The sequence below is a fragment of the Marmota monax genome, unplaced genomic scaffold (assembly GCF_021218885.2).
Source record: "Marmota monax isolate L192 unplaced genomic scaffold, Marmota_monax_Labrador192_F-V1.1 WCK01_AAM20220418_F8-fsc00006, whole genome shotgun sequence".
Lineage (NCBI taxonomy): Eukaryota > Metazoa > Chordata > Mammalia > Rodentia > Sciuridae > Marmota > Marmota monax.
In genome coordinates this window covers 18,217,281-18,238,800 of record NW_026693712.1, presented here as the reverse complement: position 1 = coordinate 18,238,800, position 21,520 = coordinate 18,217,281, and the positions used below count along the sequence as shown (strand labels likewise).

The following is a 21,520-nucleotide window of genomic DNA, read 5'->3' as shown; positions in this document are numbered from 1 at the left end:
AGAGAGCCTCCGCAGAGTGCAAAATCCACTTCCGGGTTAGAGAGCCTGGGAGGACAGGATCTCAGTCAACCTGGACTAATTCGGTACTTGGTCCTTCCTGGTGATCTCCGTTTCTCCCGCGCACTACGGGGGTCCCGCCCCACTGGTTCCCAGGCCTTTGGCTCCTGTCCCGGAAGGCCGGTGCTCTGCCGCACGATGCCCCAGCTCGGACTCCTACCCAGGAGGACCTGGGCTACGCTGCTCAGCCAGCTCCTGCGACCGCCCCGCGCTGCGTGCATCTCTGCAGTAGGTTGTCATAGCCAGGTGAGCCGGACTGAGATAGCTTGTCTTTCAGGGTTGGGTCTTCAGGTCTGGAAACATGACTCGCGACCTGTACTATATTATCACGGCTTTTTAAATGGAGTGCTCATTATGTATTTGCACAGAACTAAGCATTTTGGGTGCTTTGTCATTTAACATTTGGAGCAATCTTGGGAGGTTGGGGTTTTTATTTTCATTTTACAGTTGAGGAAACGGAGGCTGCAAGGTTTAATGCCATGTCTGAAGTCATGCAGCAAGGGCATTATTTTAATACAGGTCTGTATTCTATTAACTGAAAATTTTGGAGTCGAACACATTATATTCTTAAGCAAAATATTGTGGATATTCCCACTAAATGGGATGGCCAGAGACCATAAACACATTGAGTTCACATTAGAGTTTACTTTAAAATGAATCTCAGAAGGACATCTTCAATTTTCAGAAATTTTTGGAGTTTGGTATTACAGATGAGGGATTCTGGCTTTGAACTTGTACTTCTCTTTGGGGGATAGAATCACTAAAACATGGAACTACCCAACTCTTTATTTCTGGAAGGGCATATGACATGCTGTTAATAAAGACAAAGTTCTGTTTTGCTGTGCTTTGGAAAGTTCCTTAATGTCCTCTTAGCAGATGCAATGTACTGTCACGAACAACAGAACTCCTTTTAAAAATTAATTTTCAGTCACAGCATGTTACTAGCCTGAGTTTTTAAGTTTGGTCAAGAAATGCTTTCCTTTTCACCTCACGCTTGTTCTGGGTTCTTGGGCTACTTCTGTTTCAGCTTACATTTTCCTTATCTCCAAGCCTGATAAAACAAAATTATCTTATTAGGATTCCTATTTTTGCTGTTTGAGTAGGAACTGAAGACTGGAAGAAGTCATAATTAATTCCTGCTTCTACATGTTTGTTGGTGTAGTGGTGTTCTGTGCCTTCATTGTTCTCAGTTATTTAAACTTTTTCAGACACTTAAAAACTAAGATACAGTGAAGAAGCTTGTGTGGTGAAGACCTGACCTCATATATTACATGTATATTTGTAGATACAGCATAGGTTCTTGAGGAGGGCGGCTGAGATCAGGATAGCACTCAGGCTTCCTGTTGCTTAGGGTCAAGGGTTTTTGTAGGTTGGTGGTCCACAGGATCAGTGACGTCACAGGTCTGACCAGTGTGCAATGGAGCCACATCTTATATTCCTTTTTCTTCCAGGTTGCAGAGGCATTGTTAACATCCCAACCTAAACCACATCAAGAGAAACCAAATTTTATCATTAAGATCCCGAAGGTAATACCCTTTGCTCATCCTGTCCCATTAGCATGCTTTCAAGGACTGACCTCTGCATCACTTATTTCTCTGACCCCTTTTAGAATCCTTTTAAGCTAAGTTTTTTTCCTCCCTTTGGACCAAGGATTGAACCCAGGGACACTTAACTACTGACCCACATCCCCAGTCTTTTTTTTTTTCATTCTGAAATAGGGTCTCACTAAGTTGTTTAGGGCCTTGCTAAGGCCTTAGGACTGGCCTTAAATTTGTGAACCTCCTGCTTGCCCTCCTGAGTTGCTGGGAATACAGGCATGTGCCACCACACCTAGCCTTTTAAGCTAAATTAAAAGAAAACAACACATTCATACAAAACCTTTACAACACATTCATACAGCTGGCCATGGTGGTGCATGCCTGTAATCCCACTGACTCAAGAGGCTGAGGTAGGAGGATCACACTTTGAGGCTAGCCTTAAAGACTTGGTGAGGTCCTAAGCAATTTAGTGAGACCCTGTCTCAAAATAAAAATATAAAGAATTGAGGATGTAGCTCAGTGGTAAAGTTCCCCTGGGTTCAATCACCAATCTAAAAAATCCAAGAGGTCCTGAGTTTGATCCTCAGCACCACAAAGTTTTGTTTTTACAAAAACCCTTTACTGGGCTCGGGTTGTGGCTCAGTGGTAGAACGCTCGCCTAGCTTGTGCCAGGTGCTTGGTTTGATCTTCAGCACCACATAAAAATAAACAAAATAAAGGTATTGGGTCCAACTACAACTAAAAAAATATTTTTTAAAAAAACCTTTACTATATTTGAGATATTGGGTGGGTATCAGAGTCAGAAAAAAATGTTAGCTCTAAACCTTAGATTATAGGTATAGTTTAACTCTTTCTCTTAAAAGGTCATTTAAAATTTTTGTTTTGTTTTGCTTGTATTTTGGCTGCTTTTGGCTTCCAGGGCACCAGGGATCTTAGTCCTCAACAGATGGTTGTGAGGGAGAAAATTCTTGATATGGTTGTCAGCTGTTTTAAACGTCATGGAGCAAAGGGTTTGGATACCCCAGCATTTGAGCTAACGGTAAGAATAGAAGAGGGCCTAGAACCCCTTTTCTTTACCTACCTTCAGAGTCCCAAAGGGTTTCTCATCTGTGTTCTCTAGTCATCCTTTGAACTGTGGCTCTATTTGGCCCCTGTAGGAAATGCTAACTGAGAAATATGAAGAGCACTCTGGGCTCATGTATGATCTGAAGGATCAAGGTGGAGAACTGCTGTCCCTTCGCTATGACCTTACTGTATCCTTCTGAGTGCTGCAGTCTGACCTCTGTCCAGATCCAGAGAGCTTTCTCTGACAAAAGGGAAGAGAGTGATTCTGGGACACTATAGTTTTATTGGCAGTAGCCTTTACTTCTGGTTTCTCCCAGAAGGCACTTGTTCCAGCAGAGCCTGGGCTGGAGCCCTGTCATTTAATTTTGTTGTGTATTAGAATTCCTTGGGGAAGCTTGCTGAAACATCAATTCCAGAGATTCTTATTTCTGTAACTTCAGTGGAATTCAACAATTTGCATTTTAAACAGGCATCCTGGGTAATTAAAATGCATGTGGTCCTTGGCCTACACTTTTAGAAATAAGGATTTGAAATTGTAGGTGTGGGAGGCCAACCTTACCGGTGACTGAGTTACTCTCCCCAGCTGGGTGCTGAGGCGCTCAGTCACAGAAATGGGTGTGTCTTGCTACAGCCCCATGGGTGAAGCTATGCTCACCTGTTCCTTTGTAATATAACCCCTTGCCCTGTTTAGGATAGAATCTTCCATGGAAGTGCCTTGTGTGTGTCCCCTCCTCTTACTGTGCCCTTGGGTGTGGCCTACCCAGGTGTCAGTCAACCTGCTGACAGTGGACATCATGAAGATAGACTCAGCCCCCTGAAACCTGACCCCTTGCCTCATTTGAATAGCTTCTCCTCAATAAAAGGGGTCAGCCCGTGCTCTCTCTCTCTCTCTTTCTGCGCACCCTTAAGGTCAGAGGAGCCGTCATAGCAACCCCAAAGAAAAAGGTATTTGTGTCTCTTGTGTGGTTATTTCTTGTAGCCCAGTTATCCCAGTTTAACTAGAGTGACCCCTGAGCCTTTTAGTCTCGAGAACAGAAACCTGGCATGTAGGAAAATCCAGGTTCTGAAGCTTGACTATTTTGAAATAGTAGGGTTTGGGAGGAAATGGCCCAGACCTGAATTTCTCTGCTTCTTCTTTCTGTTCAACTTTCAGTTTTGCTAGGTGAGATTCCTTCACTTGACACTCTTCAATATATTTTGAATGCCAAGCACTGCTACCCCTTAGGGATAGTGGGAAATAAGACATAGAAAGTCCTTGTTCTCAATCCTAGTGGATAAGATCCAATTGATAGAGGACCAATCCTCTCTAATGGGCCCAAACTTTGAATGCAATATCTTTCTTCCTTAATCTATCTATATGAGGTCCCCTTTGCTCGTTATCTGGCCATGAATAAATTGAAGAAGATGAAACGCTACCAAGTTGGAAAGGTGTGGCGGCGAGAGAGCCCAACAATAGTCCAAGGCCGCTACAGGGAGTTCTGCCAGTGTGTAAGTGACCTGATGGGGATAGCACAGCTTGATAGTTAAACAGGGAATTGACTGATTAGTGGAAGTTTTTTCCTTTTTTTTTTTTTCTTTAGGATTTTGACATTGCTGGTCACTTTGACCCTATGATCCCTGATGCAGAATGTTTGAAGATCATGTGTGAAGTCCTAAGTGGGTTACAGCTAGGGGACTTTCTCATTAAGGTGAGGCCAAGGCTGAGGACTGGGGGAGATGTCTGGATTTGGCCTGATAATGTGAATATACATGTACTCTTTTGGTAAGATTTTTTTTTTTTTTTTCTTATTCCTGTTATGAGTCAGGAGGTTTTAAGGGAAAGGGTCTTGACAAGGCACTTGGGTTACTCGCATTGAGTTTACAGGTCAATGACCGGCGGATAGTGGACGGGATGTTTGCTGTTTGTGGTGTTCCTGAAAGCAAGTTCCGTGCCATCTGTGCCTCAATGGACAAACTAGACAAGGTAATGAAGAAACCATGCTTCAGTAGACCCTATTTGGATTTCTGCCATGTCCTCAAATTCATACCATTTGAAGAAAATAAGGAACAGTGTCTGGAAGTGAGTTCTTGAAGGAGGAAGTTAAGGAGATATTCTGAAGCAAGATCTGAGTTGTACTGTATGGTGAGGATAGTGGCTGAGTATCTTAGACTGCCTCTGAGGGCTTGGATTGTGGCTCAGTGTTAGAGTGCTTGCCTAGCATGTGTGAGGCACTGGGTTTGACTCTTGGCACTGCATATAAATAAATGAATAAAATAAAGGTTCATCAACATCTAAAAATATTTTTTAAAAAACTGCCTCTGAGTATACTAATATACTTAACTATTTATGACATACATATTAAATGACAGATACCCTTTTCCAGTTAGACAAAGGATTTGGAACTGAGCTAACATTTGGATATTTATGCAGATGTCTTGGAGAGATGTGAGACATGAGATGGTGGCAAAGAAAGGCTTGGCTCCTGAGGTGGCTGATCGAATTGGGGAGTATATCCAATGTCATGGTAAGAACCAGGGTTTTAAGAGCTGTGATAGAACCAGGCTGCTGCTGACATTTTCAGTTTCCACCTCCAAATCAGCTACTTTCTATAGATGTATTTATTAAGCTTCAGAGCCTGGTCTGAATTTAGTTTTCCTTTTACTTAACATAAGTATGTTGTATCTTCAAATGGCAGAGGTAAAGGCAGGGGAGGAGGACCTCATGATACGAGACCAGGATCTTCTCTTTCTCCTTCTCCTTCATTTAAAAAACAAGATTAGATAAATTTGGATGAAGCACATCCGGGTAAATAGCATACACCTTATTGCTCCCTACATTTCTTCCCAGGTGGAGTATCTCTGATAGAGCAATTGTTTCAGGATCCCAGACTATCCCAGAATAAGCAGGCCCTGGAGGGCCTAGGGGACCTGAAGTTGCTTTTTGAATACCTGACTTTATTTGGAATTGCTGAGAAGGTAAGCTGAGTTGGGAGTGGACCTCTTGTGTCGTGAGAGCCTGGTCTGGGATTGACTATAGCCTTGTCCCCACAGATATGCTTTGACCTAAGCCTGGCTCGGGGTGTGGACTACTATACAGGAGTGATCTATGAAGCAGTACTGCTACAAACCCCAGCTCAGGCTGGGGAGGAGCCCCTGAATGTGGGCAGTGTGGCAGCTGGTGGGCGTTATGATGAGCTGGTGGCCACGTTTGACCCCAAGGGCCACAAAGTGCCATGTGTGGGCCTAAGCATTGGAATAGAGCGAATTTTCTACATTGTGGAGCAAAGGATGAAGGTAGGTCCTAGGTAGGGCTGAGGTAGGGCTAGAGATCTAAAAATCTATTTCTGGCAGTACAATTGGACTGCTTTTCTGATAATTTATTTATCTTGGTTTTTGGAATTGCTGGTGCAGAGGATGTTTTTATTAATTTTACTTTCTTCTGTTTCTTATCAGAATTCTTTCAAGAAGGTACGGACCACAGAGACCCAAGTATTTGTGGCCACACCCCAGAAGAACTTTCTCCGGGAACGGTTGAAACTAATTGCAGAGCTTTGGGATGCTGGGATCAAGGTATAGTGGGGCTGCTATCTGTGCCATTTAGGCATATATGGAACTCAGGAGCAAGGCTTATTTCTACCTTTTTTAGTATACCACTAGAGGGCCAGCCACTTATTTCTGGCTTCCTTGGAAATGTATGTTTTTGGAGTTTATGTGCTATGGTGATAGTAGTAAGGTCCCCTACTGTGTCTTGACTCCTTTCAGGCAGAGATGCTATACAAGAACAACCCTAAACTATTAACCCAACTGCACTATTGTGAGAACACAGGCATTCCATTGGTGGTCATTATTGGTGAGCAAGAACAGAAGGAAGGGGTCATCAAACTCCGTTCGGTGGCCAGCAGAGAGGAGGTGAGTGGGAGCAGGCAGAAATAGAAGGGATCAAGTGTTTGTATCTTTTCTAGATTCTTAAGAAATATGTGTTTTCTGGCTGAGAAAATAAATTCAGGGGTAGTAGTATTAGGGTTGAATGAAGACCTACCCCAAACAACAGTTGTAACCAGTGAATATTGGCTGTGTGGGCAGAAGAAGGACAAATGAAATTTGAATTGGTGTTTTGAGACTAATCAACAAAATAGATCAGATGTTTTAATCCTTTTCGTCTTGAGGGCATACATTTTCTCGGTAAACTTGGAGCCTTTACTACTCCCTACTGGTTGCATAAATAGTTGGAACTGATACAGAGTAAAATAAATCTGGAAAAACAATGGCTAAGAAGATAGTACCCTTTCTAGTTTGTCACATGAGGGTTCTCTTATGTTTTAGGTTGCCATTAAACGGGAAAATCTTGTGGCTGAAATTCAGAAGAGACTGTCTGAGTCTTGATCCTTGCCTGGTTGCCATCTGCTGCTCTTTGTAGAAAAATTTTCATCCAGGACTGAATTCCTGATAGACTTCACAACAGCTGGCCAGGATGGGTGACAAGTGCCTTCTGCCTCCTCTGTCCTTTCTGAATACGGAACTATAGAAGGCCCTAAGGACTCTTGGGCTAGTGTAAGCAGCTACTCTGCCTGGTGCAGATGGCTGGTATGTGAAAGAGACATACTTTTGCTGTAGAGGCAAATTTGAAATGCCTCTGAATGCTATGAAGAGGTGCTAAAATGGTTGCTGTGATCAGGGCTCTGGAAGAGTTGCCTCAGGCTGAGGATTCTGAACCATTGAGATCAGATGCCAGATACTTAGCTTTTCATTGTAGTGTTGGAACCAGATTCTGGGGAATTTGTCCACAAGTCCTTGGCCTGTCCAGAGAGTTTTGGGAAGACAGCACGGATGGACAATGGCTATTTTCTGCTACATCTGAGGACATAGATGGTATCTCAAGAGCATGGTATTATTTCTAGCCTATCCACTGGTAACAGTAGCAGGATGGGGCTGTCTGTTTAATAACCTTGAATATTGAACTTAATAGGTGAATTGAATAGATGGAGATCTGATCTTTTGAGATTTTGGAGACCATTTTCTATGCCAGAATCATTGCTGTGACTATTCTACACTGCCATGGAGGCTCTTCTAGAATTGGTTGGATAAAATATTAAATAAAATATTAAGTGTAATAGTTTGGGTAATTTGCTATCATGGGGTTCATTTGCATAGGCCATAGAAAATGATTGAGTGTACACTAGAGAATTCTGTGAGCTAGGAGAAACCTCCCTGGGGTGATACTTCTGATTTAGTAAAGGGAGCTGCCACAGTTCCCTCTTTCTATTCTCCCTTCATACACTTATGTCACTAAAAATCACCATATTGTGAGCCATTTGCCAGAATGCTTCACTTTAGGGTGGTGTGCTGATGATCTTTCTTTCCATATCTAATCCTGTTGATTAATTGTGCCCTACAGACTGAATGGCCAATTCAAAGAAAACTGAGTTAAGGAATGGGTGGGTCCATTATTTCAAGAATTAGGGCCCAAGTGCAAAAAGAGTTTTTCTTCTGTGCCTGGGGAAAGGTAGCAGCTGTTGCAAATATCCTTTAGCTTAGGACCATATTCCTAGTGCTTGCTGGTGAATGGAACTTATAGATCCCCTAATTAGCACTTCAGCCTTTCAAAGGTTAGAAACTCTTTGACAATACATGCATAGTTGATTGGATTAGATCAACTCCTTGACATGTATAGTTGATTGGATTAGATTAGTTTCTGAAACTCAGTTTCCTTTTTTGTAAAACAGATGAGTTGAACTAATAATCCTTTGATGGTTGTTTTGAAAGCCTGAGTTAAAAGAACGCTTGCAGGCGCCCTTACTTCCGCGTTGCTTCACGCTCTCATTACGCCTGCGCCATCTCCTAGGAGCGGAGGCGGGGCCGACGAGCGTGTATTAGAAGCTCTCCAGTCCTTAGCGCGTTTTAGAACACGGGACTCTAAACTTATTGGACGGCGGTCTTGCTTTACAGCTCCAGGCCGCTTTTTACGGCATTTTCCGGCTTTCCATTCACTTCGCTGTGAAGATGGCGTCGGGCAGCGGGGTAGGTTTTGTGTGTGAGGAGAATGTTTGCGGGTAAGGGCGGGTGTGCTTTCTCGTCGCTGAATAGAGACAGACAACGGCACCCGACTGGCTTCCCAACACCACTTGGCGATCCCAGGGTCTGGGTTCGAGAACTCCCCCTTAAGGTCCAGGCGCAGAGACCGGAGAACTCGCGGAGGTCTCTCGGGTTGGGGTCCTGAGTCCATCTTAGCCTCCTAGTGCGGTCCAGAGAAGCTTCGCTTTCGGAAAGTCCCGGGTTGACTTGGTGGCGAGAACACGGTCACCTCATTTTCTCTAGGGGTCCGGACACCATTAGCGACGGATCTTGAGCACTTTTTTCCCCTACAGACAAAAAACTTGGACTTTCGCCGAAAGTGGGACAAAGATGAATACGAGAAGCTCGCCGAGAAGAGGCTCACGGAAGAGAGAGAAAAGAAGGATGGTGGGTGCCCACTTCAAGGGTTAAGGGTATCAGAGGCGATGAAATGGCTGGAGAGTGGGTGGGAGTTGAAAAGCGCTGCCCACTTGCCCCATGTCATCTCTGGGAGCGTGGCCTCCCTGGTCTTCGGTTTCTACATGTATAACAAAATGAGAGCGAGAAGGTGGACTGAAGTTGAGTTTCTTCTCAGCTTTGTTATCCTCTGCTTCCTTGCCATTCCTTCGCTTGTTCAGTTAGTGCTTTCTTGAAGGACATACAGAGAGGAGACTGGAATTTGCAGTAGTAACAAAGAATAAGCAAAGTGGAATAGTTTACTGCTGAACACTACTGCTGTCTTTTGAAATTTCTTAAGGGAGAGAAAGCCCAATCAAGACCCTCCCGCAAAGTCTCAGAAAAAAGCAGGGGTACCCACGAGGAATTTGTGATTGTTTCATGTGATGCTTAGTGGATGCCATTTCTCAGTACCTGGTACAGTGTCAGGGAATTGGTACTCCTCTTCTATATCCGCTTCATTTTACAAAAAGAAATTTCTAATTTTCTCATCTGTTTTCAAACATACAGTCTTATGCTTTACTTCCATACTACCTTATCTAACATTAATCCTCTTTGTTTTTTATGTAATGTGTATAATAAATAGTGTTTGGTGTGCCTGTTAAATGAATAAGTATTTCCCAAATGTTAGGTGGTCTTTTTAAAAATTTGACCGAGTGTTCCTTTTTGTGTGGTGCTTAGGGTATCTGTATGCATAAAAGCATTACTGAGTGCCTTGCTTCTCTTAAAAAGGTAGATTCTGGTGGAAATACATAAGTCCCCTTCAGTTAAGTTAATGAATAGAAAACACGTTGCTTCTAGACTTGCTGGCTTTATTTATTTATTAGATTGGTACCAGGGATTGAGCCCAGGGGTGCTTAACCACTGAGCTACATCCCCAGCTTTTTTTTTTTTTTTTTAATATTTAGAAACAGGGTCTTGCTGAGTTGCTTAGGGCCTTGCTAAGTTGCTGAGGCTGGCTTTGAGCTTGTGATCATACTGCTTCAGCCTCCCAGGCTGCTGGGCTTACAGGTATGTGCCACCGTGCCTGGTGACTTGCTGGCTGTAAAGTGAAGAAAAGCTGTAGTGAATCGGGATTGCTTATCATTTTTTTCTGTGTTCAGGTTCTCATTCAGCTGCTGCTAACTGTCTCTTGGGTGCATATTGTGTTTCATCTTTCATGAATCAAAAAAGAAATGAAAACCTGAGCGAGGTGACACATGCCTGTAGGAGAATTGCAAGTTCTAGGCCAGCCTGGGCAACTGGCCAGACCCTGTCTCAAAATAAAAAAACAAGGGCTGGGGGGTGTAGCTCAATGATAGAGTGGAGCTGGGTTCAATCCTTGGTACCACAAAAGAAACAGAAATAAAAAGAAATGAAAGTAGTTCCCTGGATTTTGAGTTTCATTCATTTCTTTTTCTTTCTGGTTGAAGAACTATAATTTTGAAGGGACTTTCTTTCCCATCATGTTTTAGGAAAACCAGTGCAGCCAGTCAAACGGGAACTTCTGCGGCATAGGGACTACAAAGTGGACTTGGAATCTAAGCTTGGGAAGACAATTGTCATTACCAAGACCACCCCACAGTCTGAGATGGGAGGGTAAGTAGTTTTTCATCTTTCTTTGAAGCAAAGATGCGTATAATAAACTACCTGTTGGTTTTAGGAAGTGTAGAGGAGGGTCCCTGACCCCAGGGGACAATCTTATTTTGACCATAATTCTATCTTTTTATGTAAACATGTATTTTTATTTCTCTCCAGGGTCTTTAGTGAACAGTCTGTGGGAGGGGAGGGATTGCTTTGTGGACTTCGGTATATTAGTCCTATGACTACTGGGGTGTTTTTCTTTGTTAAGGTCTCAAGTTTGTGGTCTTTAGGAGAAGTTGCTTTGTGGGCATTTTAATATTAGTACTAAAACTACTTCTTAATATCTTGAAAGGGATTATTCTGTCAGAAGAAATGAAGGAAGGAATTACTGAGAAGATTTTTAGGGTAGAAATTAAATAGAGCTAGATTAGAACTAAGAAGCTGTTAATGGTGAAGAAAGGGTATTGAGGTTCCAGATTAGCTGCAAAGTCCATAGTTGTTATTAATTGATTGTATGGAAGATGCTGGTTGTGCATCTTCTTTCCAGACCGAGACTACGTTCTGTAGGAAGTAGGGTTCCACAATAGCTTGTTACCCTTTTGTCACCCTACGACTCTTCCTCTGTTCAGTTAGGATTTCCAGCAGGAGAGCAATATAGATACCAATTAGTGTCCCTTCTCTGAGCTGTTTAGTATACCCACTGATATCATTTTTATCTCTATTATCTTTTGTTATGTAAATTATCAAGTTGATTCAGAGTTAAGCAGCAAAAAATAGTTTCTGTGGGCAAGGAATCTGGGAGTAGTTTACCCAGGTGTTTCTGGCTCAGGGTCTTTTGTAAGGCTGTAGTCAAGGAATTGGCTTGGAGGTCTAAATAAAGCTGGAGGATCTGCCTTCAAGCTCTCTCACATGCCTGTGATTTGGAGGCTGAAGTTCTTCATCCCATGGGCTTCTCAAAACAAAGCAACTGACTTGCCCAGAGCAAGTAATCCACACAAGGACAGAAGCCTTGTTTTTTAATGTCCTTAGAAGTACATACCATCGTTTTTGACGTTTGATTGGTCATACAGATCAACCCTGGTACAAACTGAGAGGAGGCAACACAGGGTAGGAATAGGAGGGTTGGTCTGTTTTGGAGGTTGGCTACCACCCTCTCTCAAGAGTTAAGCCATAATGGAATGAAGCCTTCAGACTCTAAAGAGATTACATAAAAATTAGTTTCTTTCTGTGTGTGTTGGTTTACACTTACCCCAGCATCTTGGAGGCTAAGGCAGGAGGATTCCAAGTTTGAGGCCAACTTCAGCAACTTAGTGAGACCCTGTCTCAAAATTAAAAGGACTGGAGATGTGGCTGAGTGGTAAAGCACCTCTGAGTTCAATCACCAGTAAGCCTGACTCCCTGAAATTGTAATTTCTTGTTTGATTAAAACCAGATTTGACCCATGTGCTATTTCTTCCCATCTGTCAGATATTACTGCAATGTCTGTGACTGTGTGGTGAAAGACTCTATCAACTTCCTGGATCACATTAATGGAAAGAAACGTAAGGCTTGGAGGTAGTTTGTGAGTGGGACTGGGATTGGGTTTTGGAAGTGGGGTAGGGAAGAGTTGTTTGTCTTTATTCCCACCCTTTTTTTTTTTTTTTTAAATACCCAGGGAACTCTTCCATTTGCTTTAGCACAGGCCATCCTTTATTTTTTTAGTTTAATATTTCTTGAGGCTGTAAGGTGAGATATTGTTCTAAGTTCTCAGTAAGCCCAAATATGGCCTTCTAGGCCTAGGTAGCCCCACTGGTGCTTATCTGCTAAGTAAGGGCAGTAGAAAGCCACTGCTGCTGCTGGAAAACAAGTGAGGATAAGAATTTCTTTTAGCCATAATTACTTCTGCTATATAATTATTTTGGGTATTTTGCAAAAAGATATATTTTTTTATTATTTATTTTGTGGTGTTGGGGATCAAACCCAGGGCATTGCATATGCTAGGCAATTGTTCCACCACTGAGCTCCTTGCCCTGATAAAATGTCTTCTTATTTTACTATTTTTGAAACATTAAAAAAAAAATTCCACGACTTTTTGAGGGGCTTTGTAATAACCTTAATTTATTCCCTATTGATGCCACCCAGATCAGCGAAACCTAGGTATGTCTATGCGTGTGGAACGTTCCACCCTGGATCAGGTGAAGAAACGTTTTGAAGTCAACAAGAAAAAGATGGAAGAGAAGCAGAAAGATTATGATTTTGAAGAAAGGATGAAAGAGCTCAGAGAAGAGGTGAGACTCTTATCCCTCCCCCTCTTTAGCTTTGAATTTTATTTTATTGCTCATGGTTGGCTCCCTTCTTCATGCTATACTTTCTCTTCCCTAGTTTTGTCCCTGAATTTCTGTATACTAGGGGAAAACGTTCTTTGAGCTGCTCATGAGCTAAAGGAAATGGCTCCAAATATACCTTTTTTCCTGGACTATTTGGGCCATTTTCCTAGACTGTTTCAGCTAATTATTTTTTTATTTAATTTTTTAAAAAGACTTATTTTTTTTTTTTAAGAGCAATTTTAGGATCACAGCAAAATTTAGAGGAAGGTATAAAGATTTTCAATTTACCTCCTGCACCCCACACATGCATAGACTCCCCATATTCTTTTTTAAAACTATAAGACTAAAAAAAAAAAAATGGATTAGCTCAGTGTACCTAGTCTCTGAGTAGTCTGTGGATCTAGGTTGATAGTGTCAGAATTCTGTTTCCTCCACTTACTGACTGTGGAGGAAACTTAGAAACTGGGGTGTGTTATATAACTTCCCCATGATTCAGGTTCCCTATATTAGTGATCTTAGTATAATAATACATAAAGTACTATGAAGTACTTCCTGGCATATGCTGCATGTTCCAAAATGTTAAATGGTTTTGTACCTATAACCCTGTTAAGAACTAGAAATGAAAGGGGCGGCGGGGGAGAGCTAGAGATGAACTGGGGTATAGGATTGGAAGTTCCAGATTATCCCTTATAATCTTTGTTTAAAAAAAAATTACTCTAATTTGTTATATACCTTATAATCGTTCTGTGGCTTTTACTCTGCCCTTGAGATTTTTTTACTTTCTTCTAAAGATAGAAAGGAATCTTGAGGCTCCCATTTCTTTCTTTCTTTTTTTAATATATATAATTTTTTTTTAATTGTAGATAGATACAATACCTTTATTTTATTTATTTATTTTTATGTGGTGCTGAGGATCAACACCAGTGCTCCCATATGCTAGGCAAGCACTCTGCCACTGAGCTACAACCCCGGCCCCTCCCATCTCTTTTGACAACATTTGGCTCAGGAGTCTGAACTTCTGAGTTATTTCTACCCTTCCCCCCAGGAGGAAAAGGCTAAAGCATATAAGAAAGAGAAACAGAAGGAGAAGAAGAGGAGGGCCGAGGAAGACTTGACATTTGAAGAAGATGATGAGATGGCAGCTGTGATGGGCTTCTCTGGCTTTGGTTCCACCAAGAAGAGTTACTGAGGCTTTCTATGCTTGGCCTAACTTTGGCCTATGCTGGACCTAACTTTGTGTGTGTGTTAGGGGGATCATTTCTTTTTGGGTACTGGGGAAAGTCCTTAAGAGTGTCTGTGGGCAGGGCTAAAGGGTGGGTGTTTGTGGCTTCCCTCTACTGTGGGAGAGGACACAGGATGCAGAGGTAATGCTGTGGCAAATTCCTTTAGCTTCCAGTATATCACTGGAGTCACAAGACCTCTGCCCATCTGAGTTCCCAATAAAGAAAGGCCTCCCCTTCTGAGACTGCTTTCCCAAAACTCCCTCTGCATCTTTCCCTCTTCATCTATCTAACCTCTTGTCTGAGCATCCTACCTTTATCCTGTGTTCTGCCTTTGTTTTATTTTTTGACTTGTTCAGCTTGCACCAGAAGGATTCTCTGGGTCCCCATTTTCCAGCAGATGCCATATTTTTGACCAGCCCTGCCTCCCATCCTGCCCTATGGTTCTCTAGCCTCCTCCTGTGCATGCATGTGTATTTCTGCCTGGGTCAATGGTATGTGTGGATTGTGTGCATGAATCTGTCACAAAGAGGGGAGCCTGAGCTAGAATCTCAGAGCATTGCTGCCCTGGGGCCTGATGTTCTTGGTTTCCTTAGCGCATGTAACAGGAAATTAAATGGGATGAGTGTTTGGTGTGGTTTCTGTCTGCTGAGTTTTTTAACATTGTTCTTCAGATGTGGACTGTTTTACCTTCTCCAGTTTGTTTCATTTTACTGAAGATTTCTTTGTTTTTGTCTTCCTTGTGAGCAGGCTCTTGGAAGAACCTGTTTGATGCAAAAAAAGAAAATGGAAAAAAAAAAAAAAACACAAACCAACCAAAAACCAAAAAATACAACCAAGCAAACAAACTCACTGTGGGAGCCCTTGGGTCTCAGAGGTTATTCAACATGTATAATAAATGGCATTGACTGGGCCTGTTTCACATTTGGTGGGAACATTCCATATTTTTTCCTGTGTGTATGTTTTTCCTTCCCATACTGAGGATTTACTGTAGAGCCTTTTTTCTCTCTCTTCATTTGACCTCTGTGTTTTTATATTAACTTAGGTTCCTTCAGCATGAGTTGTTTTCCTCTGATGAAAGGTCTGGGTCCAGAGGAGTCTAGACAAAACTTCCTATAATTTCAGCCTCCTCTGATCATGAACAGAAGTCAGGGTTGAACTTAACAGTTTTTCTTATCTGCAGTTGGGCTAGGCACCAGGTTACTCAGTCTTAGCACTATTTACATTTTGGGCTAGATAAGTCTTTGGTATAGGGGCTGTTTTAAATATTATAGAATGTTTAAAAACATCCCTGGCCTCTAACCACTAGATGGCATAATAGCACCTCTAGTTTGACAACTAAAAATGTCTGTTTCAGGAGGTAGGCAAATTGCCTCTTAACCTCCACTGAGAATCACTGAGAAGACGACTTCCCTACCAGGATCTAACTTGAGAATTAAATATAGCACAGTCTAAAAACAAAACAAAAATCTGATCTAAATTGGGTACTGCCAGATCTAGTGATACAGATGTAAAAAACAGCCACAACGCAAGCAAAACAAAAAACCTCATTGAAAATACATTTGCTATTGTATGCTAAAAAGGAGAATTTATTCAGGCTAAGGCTGCCACCTTTTTCTGCTCTTTCTGGCTCTTCAATTTTATGAAATATCTGAACCACTGTGGGTCCTGCAAAGCATCATACTCTGGGCTTTTGTATAAAATGCCCTTGCTATCAGGCATGACTTTTGCCTAATTCTGATACTGAATCTGGCTACTGGAAACAATTTGTCCACCTCAAGGTTGGGCTCAAAGTTTTATATAAGTGTTAGTCAATACTGCGTAGGTCAGTGGCTGCTCTTGCCAGGATCATGTATATTCCAGGGCCTTGGGTAAAAGTCTATCCTTTTCAAGACAGGCTGGATATATTATTGATGGGGAGTTCTTTCTATGGTTAAGTATTCATTCTTTTGGAAACCCATTTTTGGAAATTCAACTTAGCTTCAAATGATTTATTCTCTAGCACAGTGGAATCTTCTGGTCAACTCCACTAAAAAGCAATTGTGAATTCCAGATTTTCTAAACCCTCTTGGCTGGTAAATGATTTGAGATGTCCCTTTACCCCACACTGGAACTCGAACTCTGGAGCTGTTTTGAGATAGGATCCTGCTAAATTGTAAAGGCTGCCCTTAGTCTTGGGATACTCCTACCTCAACCTCTCTGTAGCAGGGATTACAGGCATATGCTACCATGCCTGACTAAGTCTTGAAGGGACCTAGTCAGGTCATAGGTGTTCAGAGGGGCTCAAAGTGCTGGCTTAGAAAAGGGGAGGTAGGAGATAGTATGAAAATTTAGGAACCAAGAATAATCTCAGATTATTCAGAAATCTCTGGAAGAGGAATTTATTTTTCAAAACTATAAAATGCACGGTGACTGCATTCTAGTTGAGGAATGTACCTGTAACTGGCTTAGATGTGTTTAGTTGGTGAATGCTTAGGTGAACAATCTTAGTTTCTGGTGGTATCCTCTGGGCTAAAATATCAAGATCCCAAATGTCTTGGAATACATTCTGGTGAAATTGCTGTTTGAAAGTGCTTAGGTAGCACTATGTAAACACAAGTCATTCTAAGGAGGTATGGATGGTGTGATCTCAGTGGCCAAGGGCATTAAGTTGATAGGGCCTGAAGGATCTGTTTTCCAGAAGGAAAGCATCACCCATGGGACAAGATGCCCTTCACTTGAGTCAAGTGACCACAGCCCTTTCCCATCAGCTCTGTATTTGCACCAGTGAACTGCCCCATCTTTTTGTGTTTCCATATTGTGGTGGTAAATAACCTTATCTAGTCATATCATAGCCTTGTGATCAGGAGCCTTTCTCTTAAGAAGTGACATTGTGTATGTCTCCTCTGATCCATGTCATGACTTTTAACTCTGAAAGACTTCTCTACTTCTAAGCAGGTTCCATCAATTAATGTATATCAACTTCCAGGTGCATGGTTGATGTCTGTCTGGATTCTCCAAGAAGCAGATCTGAAGCAGGGATTTGATGCAAGTCATTGATTTAGATCATGTATGAGAATAGAGAATTGAGACAGGAGGGTTAGATTACTTGGATGGCTACCAGTGTGAATAGCTGGAGCCTTATGTTGTGGAACTTGGCACAGACCAACATAGAACACTGGTTTCAGAATATCCTACCTGGATGGGAGAGTAAGGGAGCTGGAGTGTTTTTCCTGAGAGTCAAGGGCTGCTGGGGAGGATATTGTTTTCCTGGTTTGGTAGATGGGGGAAGATAAGCTTTCCTTCCACAGTTATGGAAAAAAGGCTCTTAGGTAATTGGAAATTAGCAGGAACCTAATGAAATTGAAAGTCCCTAAGTGGGCACCAGCGGGTCAAACACAGGAGGAATTTTAAGTGACTGTGCAGTAATCTCCTGGATGACCTGACCTGCTCCATACCATTCACAGGCAATTCCTTGATCTTGGTTTTGGATTTTTGGTAGCAGAAGTACTTAACCACTGAGCCACATCTCCAGTCCTTTTTATTTTTTATTTTGACACAGGGTCTCCCTAAATTGCTGAGGCTGGCCTTGAACTTGCAATCCTTCTGCCATAGGCTCACAAACTGCTGGGATTACAGGTGTCTGGCTTCCCTTGGTGATTTTGAACACAGCCTTTGAGGTAGCTGTTACCATCAGACAGACACCTAATCATTAGGTTAATTGCAAATCTGGACAGGGAGAGGCTTTGTGCCTCATTAAGATGCTCAGAGATGATGATGCAGGGAGTAAGATATCAATTGATCTCTGTCCTCAATGAGCTAATCTTGGAGCTGAGGGCATGAGACTTGTGTGAGTGAATTTGTCTTGTTTTGTTTCCTTTACCAAGAATGCCCTTCCCCGTATATGCAACAACAACAAAAACCCACAAAAAAATTGAGGAACAAAAGATCTTTATGCCTTTAGGTGATTGTGGCTTCAGGCATCCTCTGGGCTTCTGGCATTTCTCCCATAACCTCCTACAAAAATTGAAATGAGCAGATTCTCCCAACATTTCTACTTAAAAGCACCTATCTTCATATCTGTGTCATGCTAGTGTGCAGGAGACCCTGGTTGGATCCCCAGCACGACAAATTCAAACAATATACCTGTGTACGTGTACATATATGTACAAGGATATTCACTGCAGCTTTATGATAGCAAAGCATCTAAAACTAGTATATTTAAACTTAAATATAAAGCAAGCATTACAATACATATGAATTAGGTCTTATATGTACTGATAGGAAACCTCCACAAGACATTAAGTAAACAAAAAGAATACCCAACAAACTGGATTTTCAGTTTGACTTACAGTCAAGGAAAAATTTGTGATCCTCAGCCCTGCAAAACAAAAAATTGTTGTGTGTACAGTTAGGCATACAGATTGAGGAAAAGGACTGGGAAGATACACAGTGAAATTTTAACAGTGGCCAACGGGAGAAAACTTGAAATTTCGGGGGAATGTTAGCAGTTTACAGGGCAGGTAAAGGAATAGGTGTTCTTTGGGTGTGTGTGTGTGGGGGGGGGGGGGCGGTACCAGAGATTGAACTCAGAGGCACTCAACCACTGAGCCACATCCCAGCCCTAAACCTATTTTGTATATTATTTAGAGACAGGGTCTCACTGAAGTTGCTTAGAGCTTGGCCCTTGCTGAGGCTGGCCTTGAACTTTGATCCTCCTGCCTCAGCCTCCCGAGCCGCTGGGATTACAAGCGTCGCCACGGCGCCCGGCCAGAACAGGTGTTGTTGTGGTTAAAATAATTTTAGAGAAAACAGTAATAGAGGAAATGATACTAGAAGTATATAACTTCTGGACGAGGGTCTGTAGCGTTTTTCTGGTTTAAGCATGCAAATCCCAAGATAAGGACTGAATTACAGTTTGCACCTTATAAAGCTTTCACTTCCTTGAAAGAGTTGATTATCACGGAGTGGTAAAAGTTGATTGAGAGACCCCGTGTGTTTGTTGGAGGGGCAAAGGGACCGAAAGGCGGTAGGAGGACTTTACTGCGGAAGAGTTCACCGAAGGGTAGCCTCTGAGTCCTTGCTGCAGCGCGTCGGGAGAGGAGCATTCTGGAGCTGGGAGCGGATTGGACAGTGGAACGCCGAGTCATCCCGGAGAACTCCCAGCGTGATTCACTCTTTGTGACGCACGTCTTTCCCAACAGTCAGGTAAATAAAGTCAGAGGCCGGCTTGCGGACTGGCTCTAGCTCAGCGGTTCCTTCGACAGAAAACTTACAATCACCTCTGTGGTTCGAGGCCCGCGGGCGCTCCCCAGTCCTTTTGCTGCAACCTCCACTTTTATTTTCCCAAGTAACCAGCCAGGAGGGTTTAAGACGCCTCCTCTGCCTCCATTTCTCCGTAACCTACTTTGGAGTGAGTTTTGAAACCCCTTCTCTATCCGGAGCTTCTGGAAGGATCTGTTTCCCGCGAAGTTCAGCAACCTTTCCGTGATTGAAGGAATCAAGGCTTCTTTGGAGAAACGGTGGATTCTAATACTGGGGCAAGAAATGGAGATGAGCCCGGAGCATCTTGTAGTGCGGGAAAGTAAGGGAGTGCTTAAAAGCCACCCCTCCCTCGCCCGTTAAGTGCCAAGACTTAACTTTCGTAATTTTGTAGTTACTAATATCTGCGTTTTTGTTCAAATAATTGCCATTACACTTGCATCTTTCTAAATGTCTTTTTTACCTGCGACCCATAGGATTTTTTTCTTTCAAATCTAGTTGATTTTCTAAGATATACCTCAGAGTTGATCAATCCGGATCAATTTTCGTAGGCTCATCGAAGACCTTTTCAATGTTCCTTATGGCCAGAAAGTTTCCTTGTCTTACACTTTTGAATATTACATCTGTTCTCTTATTTTCTTCTTCAGAAACAGTAATACATGTTGGATTTTCTTTGCGCCTGTACACACCACATTCTCACGTTTTCATATTGCTTTCTTGATTTTTTATTTTCTAAGCTATTTTAAGTCTTTTCCTTAATACCAACTTTTAAATTAAAATATCTTACTCTTTGGAATCTTATAAATTTAGTCGTATTCTTCCTCACTATCTGAATTTTTTCCCCTTAATGTCTCATGTTTTTAGGCCAATTCTGTTCTTTTTGTTTTTTGTCAATGCGTTACTTTTCGGATTCACAGGAGTTTTTTCACCTCACCAAGCACCTATTTAAGGTTATTTAGCTTAGGGTGTTTTGTTTCTGTTTCTGATCCATGGTTAGTTTTTTAATATCTATTTTCTTTTTTAAATTTTCTTCATTTTCTGTGCATTTTGAAATGTTTTATTTACGTTTCAACAATGGTAAATGAGTCAGGAGTTCGGTGCTTTATCAGATTTCTTAACTTACGACTGCCCTCTTGTGTTGGAAGAATAGAATACACCCTCTCGCGGTCGTAACCTGGCTCTTTTTTGGGGGAGGTGGAGAAGCGAGCACAGGCTGCCTTTAGATTTTGAGATTCTTTTTTAATTTCTGCGGGATTCTTAATTTTCTCTTGGTGTTTTTTTCTTTCACGTCACCATCAGCGCTCAAAGTTTTCTTCTCCTTCACATCACTTCTTTTCTTTAGAAGTGGTGTCTTCCCATTTTTAGTTTCAAGCACTTTTAAGCCTTTCTCCGTTCCTTGCATCCACCAGGTCTCAGAGGTACTGTCAGTATTGCTCCACTTAATATTAAACCGTCTTTTTCTGGTAGTGGTCTTACTTGTCTTCTACCATTGCAGGCTCCTGCTTCTTTCTAGTCTTTTCAATGCCATCTTGGCTTCTGTTCTATAACATGGCTCTGTAACTGGATCTGCTGACTTGGGAGGTATATTTACCTGTATATATATATAAATTGAGGTTTATAGTTTTTTCTTCAAGTTATGGTGAGATGTATGTTGCCAGCGGCACTATTAATAGTTACTCAGAGGTGGATTGTCCTTAAATGCAAGTGTATATTAGATCACAGCAGTCATCAAACACAATGCAAAAAGTGTTGGGTGTGCTGGAGCACCCCAATTAGCATTCAATGCACACTAATTAAACACTACAAGCAAATCACATAGTACTATAGCAATTAAACACTACAAGCAAATCACACAATCCTAGGGCAACCACAAGCCCCAAAATACCTCTGATGCCACACAACTTCTCTTAGCCTAAGAGTAGATGTTGTCATTGTCCAGTAGGTCTCTCCAGCCATGATTGGACGTCAGGGAATGGTGGAGTTGACCTGAGGGACAGCAAGATGGCTAGTCTCACTGATGTCCTCAGAGTGAAGCTCTCTGATG

At 42.1% G+C, this 21,520-nt stretch overlaps 2 protein-coding genes across 2 annotated transcripts; both read left to right on the top strand.

The window, feature by feature from the left end:
* The first annotated feature begins 24 nt into the window (after positions 1–24).
* On the top strand, positions 25–7,750 carry Hars2 (histidyl-tRNA synthetase 2, mitochondrial). The gene is made up of 13 exons (XM_046460201.2): positions 25–303; positions 1,509–1,583; positions 2,515–2,634; positions 2,753–2,848; positions 4,023–4,148; positions 4,241–4,348; positions 4,525–4,623; positions 5,071–5,164; positions 5,488–5,615; positions 5,691–5,933; positions 6,093–6,209; positions 6,402–6,548; positions 6,963–7,750. Exons 1-13 carry the CDS (start codon positions 196–198, stop codon positions 7,020–7,022), a joined length of 1,521 nt encoding a protein of 506 aa, XP_046316157.1. The 5' UTR covers positions 25–195; the 3' UTR covers positions 7,023–7,750.
* Positions 7,751–7,875: 125 nt separating this feature from the next.
* Zmat2 (zinc finger matrin-type 2) lies at positions 7,876–15,159 on the top strand. The gene is made up of 6 exons (XM_046460202.2): positions 7,876–8,657; positions 9,005–9,098; positions 10,601–10,724; positions 12,177–12,250; positions 12,831–12,976; positions 14,061–15,159. The coding sequence occupies exons 1-6, from the start codon at positions 8,640–8,642 to the stop codon at positions 14,202–14,204; spliced, it is 600 nt and encodes a 199-aa protein (XP_046316158.1). The 5' UTR covers positions 7,876–8,639; the 3' UTR covers positions 14,205–15,159.
* The last annotated feature ends 6,361 nt before the right edge of the window (positions 15,160–21,520 follow it).

What these genes read in the sequence shown, in the direction of transcription:
- Hars2 (XM_046460201.2), top strand. Translation starts at nt 196, where the DNA reads ATGCCCCAGCTCGGACTCCTACCCAGGAGGACCTGGGCTACGCTGCTC. An exon ending in TATTTGGAATTGCTGAGAAG is followed by an intron (nt 5,616 to 5,690) that starts GTAAGCTGAGTT and finishes TTGTCCCCACAG; the next exon opens with ATATGCTTTGACCTAAGCCT. An exon ending in TTTGGGATGCTGGGATCAAG is followed by an intron (nt 6,210 to 6,401) that starts GTATAGTGGGGC and finishes GACTCCTTTCAG; the next exon opens with GCAGAGATGCTATACAAGAA.
- Zmat2 (XM_046460202.2), top strand. An exon ending in CCACAGTCTGAGATGGGAGG is followed by an intron (nt 10,725 to 12,176) that starts GTAAGTAGTTTT and finishes CCCATCTGTCAG; the next exon opens with ATATTACTGCAATGTCTGTG. An exon ending in TCACATTAATGGAAAGAAAC is followed by an intron (nt 12,251 to 12,830) that starts GTAAGGCTTGGA and finishes GATGCCACCCAG; the next exon opens with ATCAGCGAAACCTAGGTATG.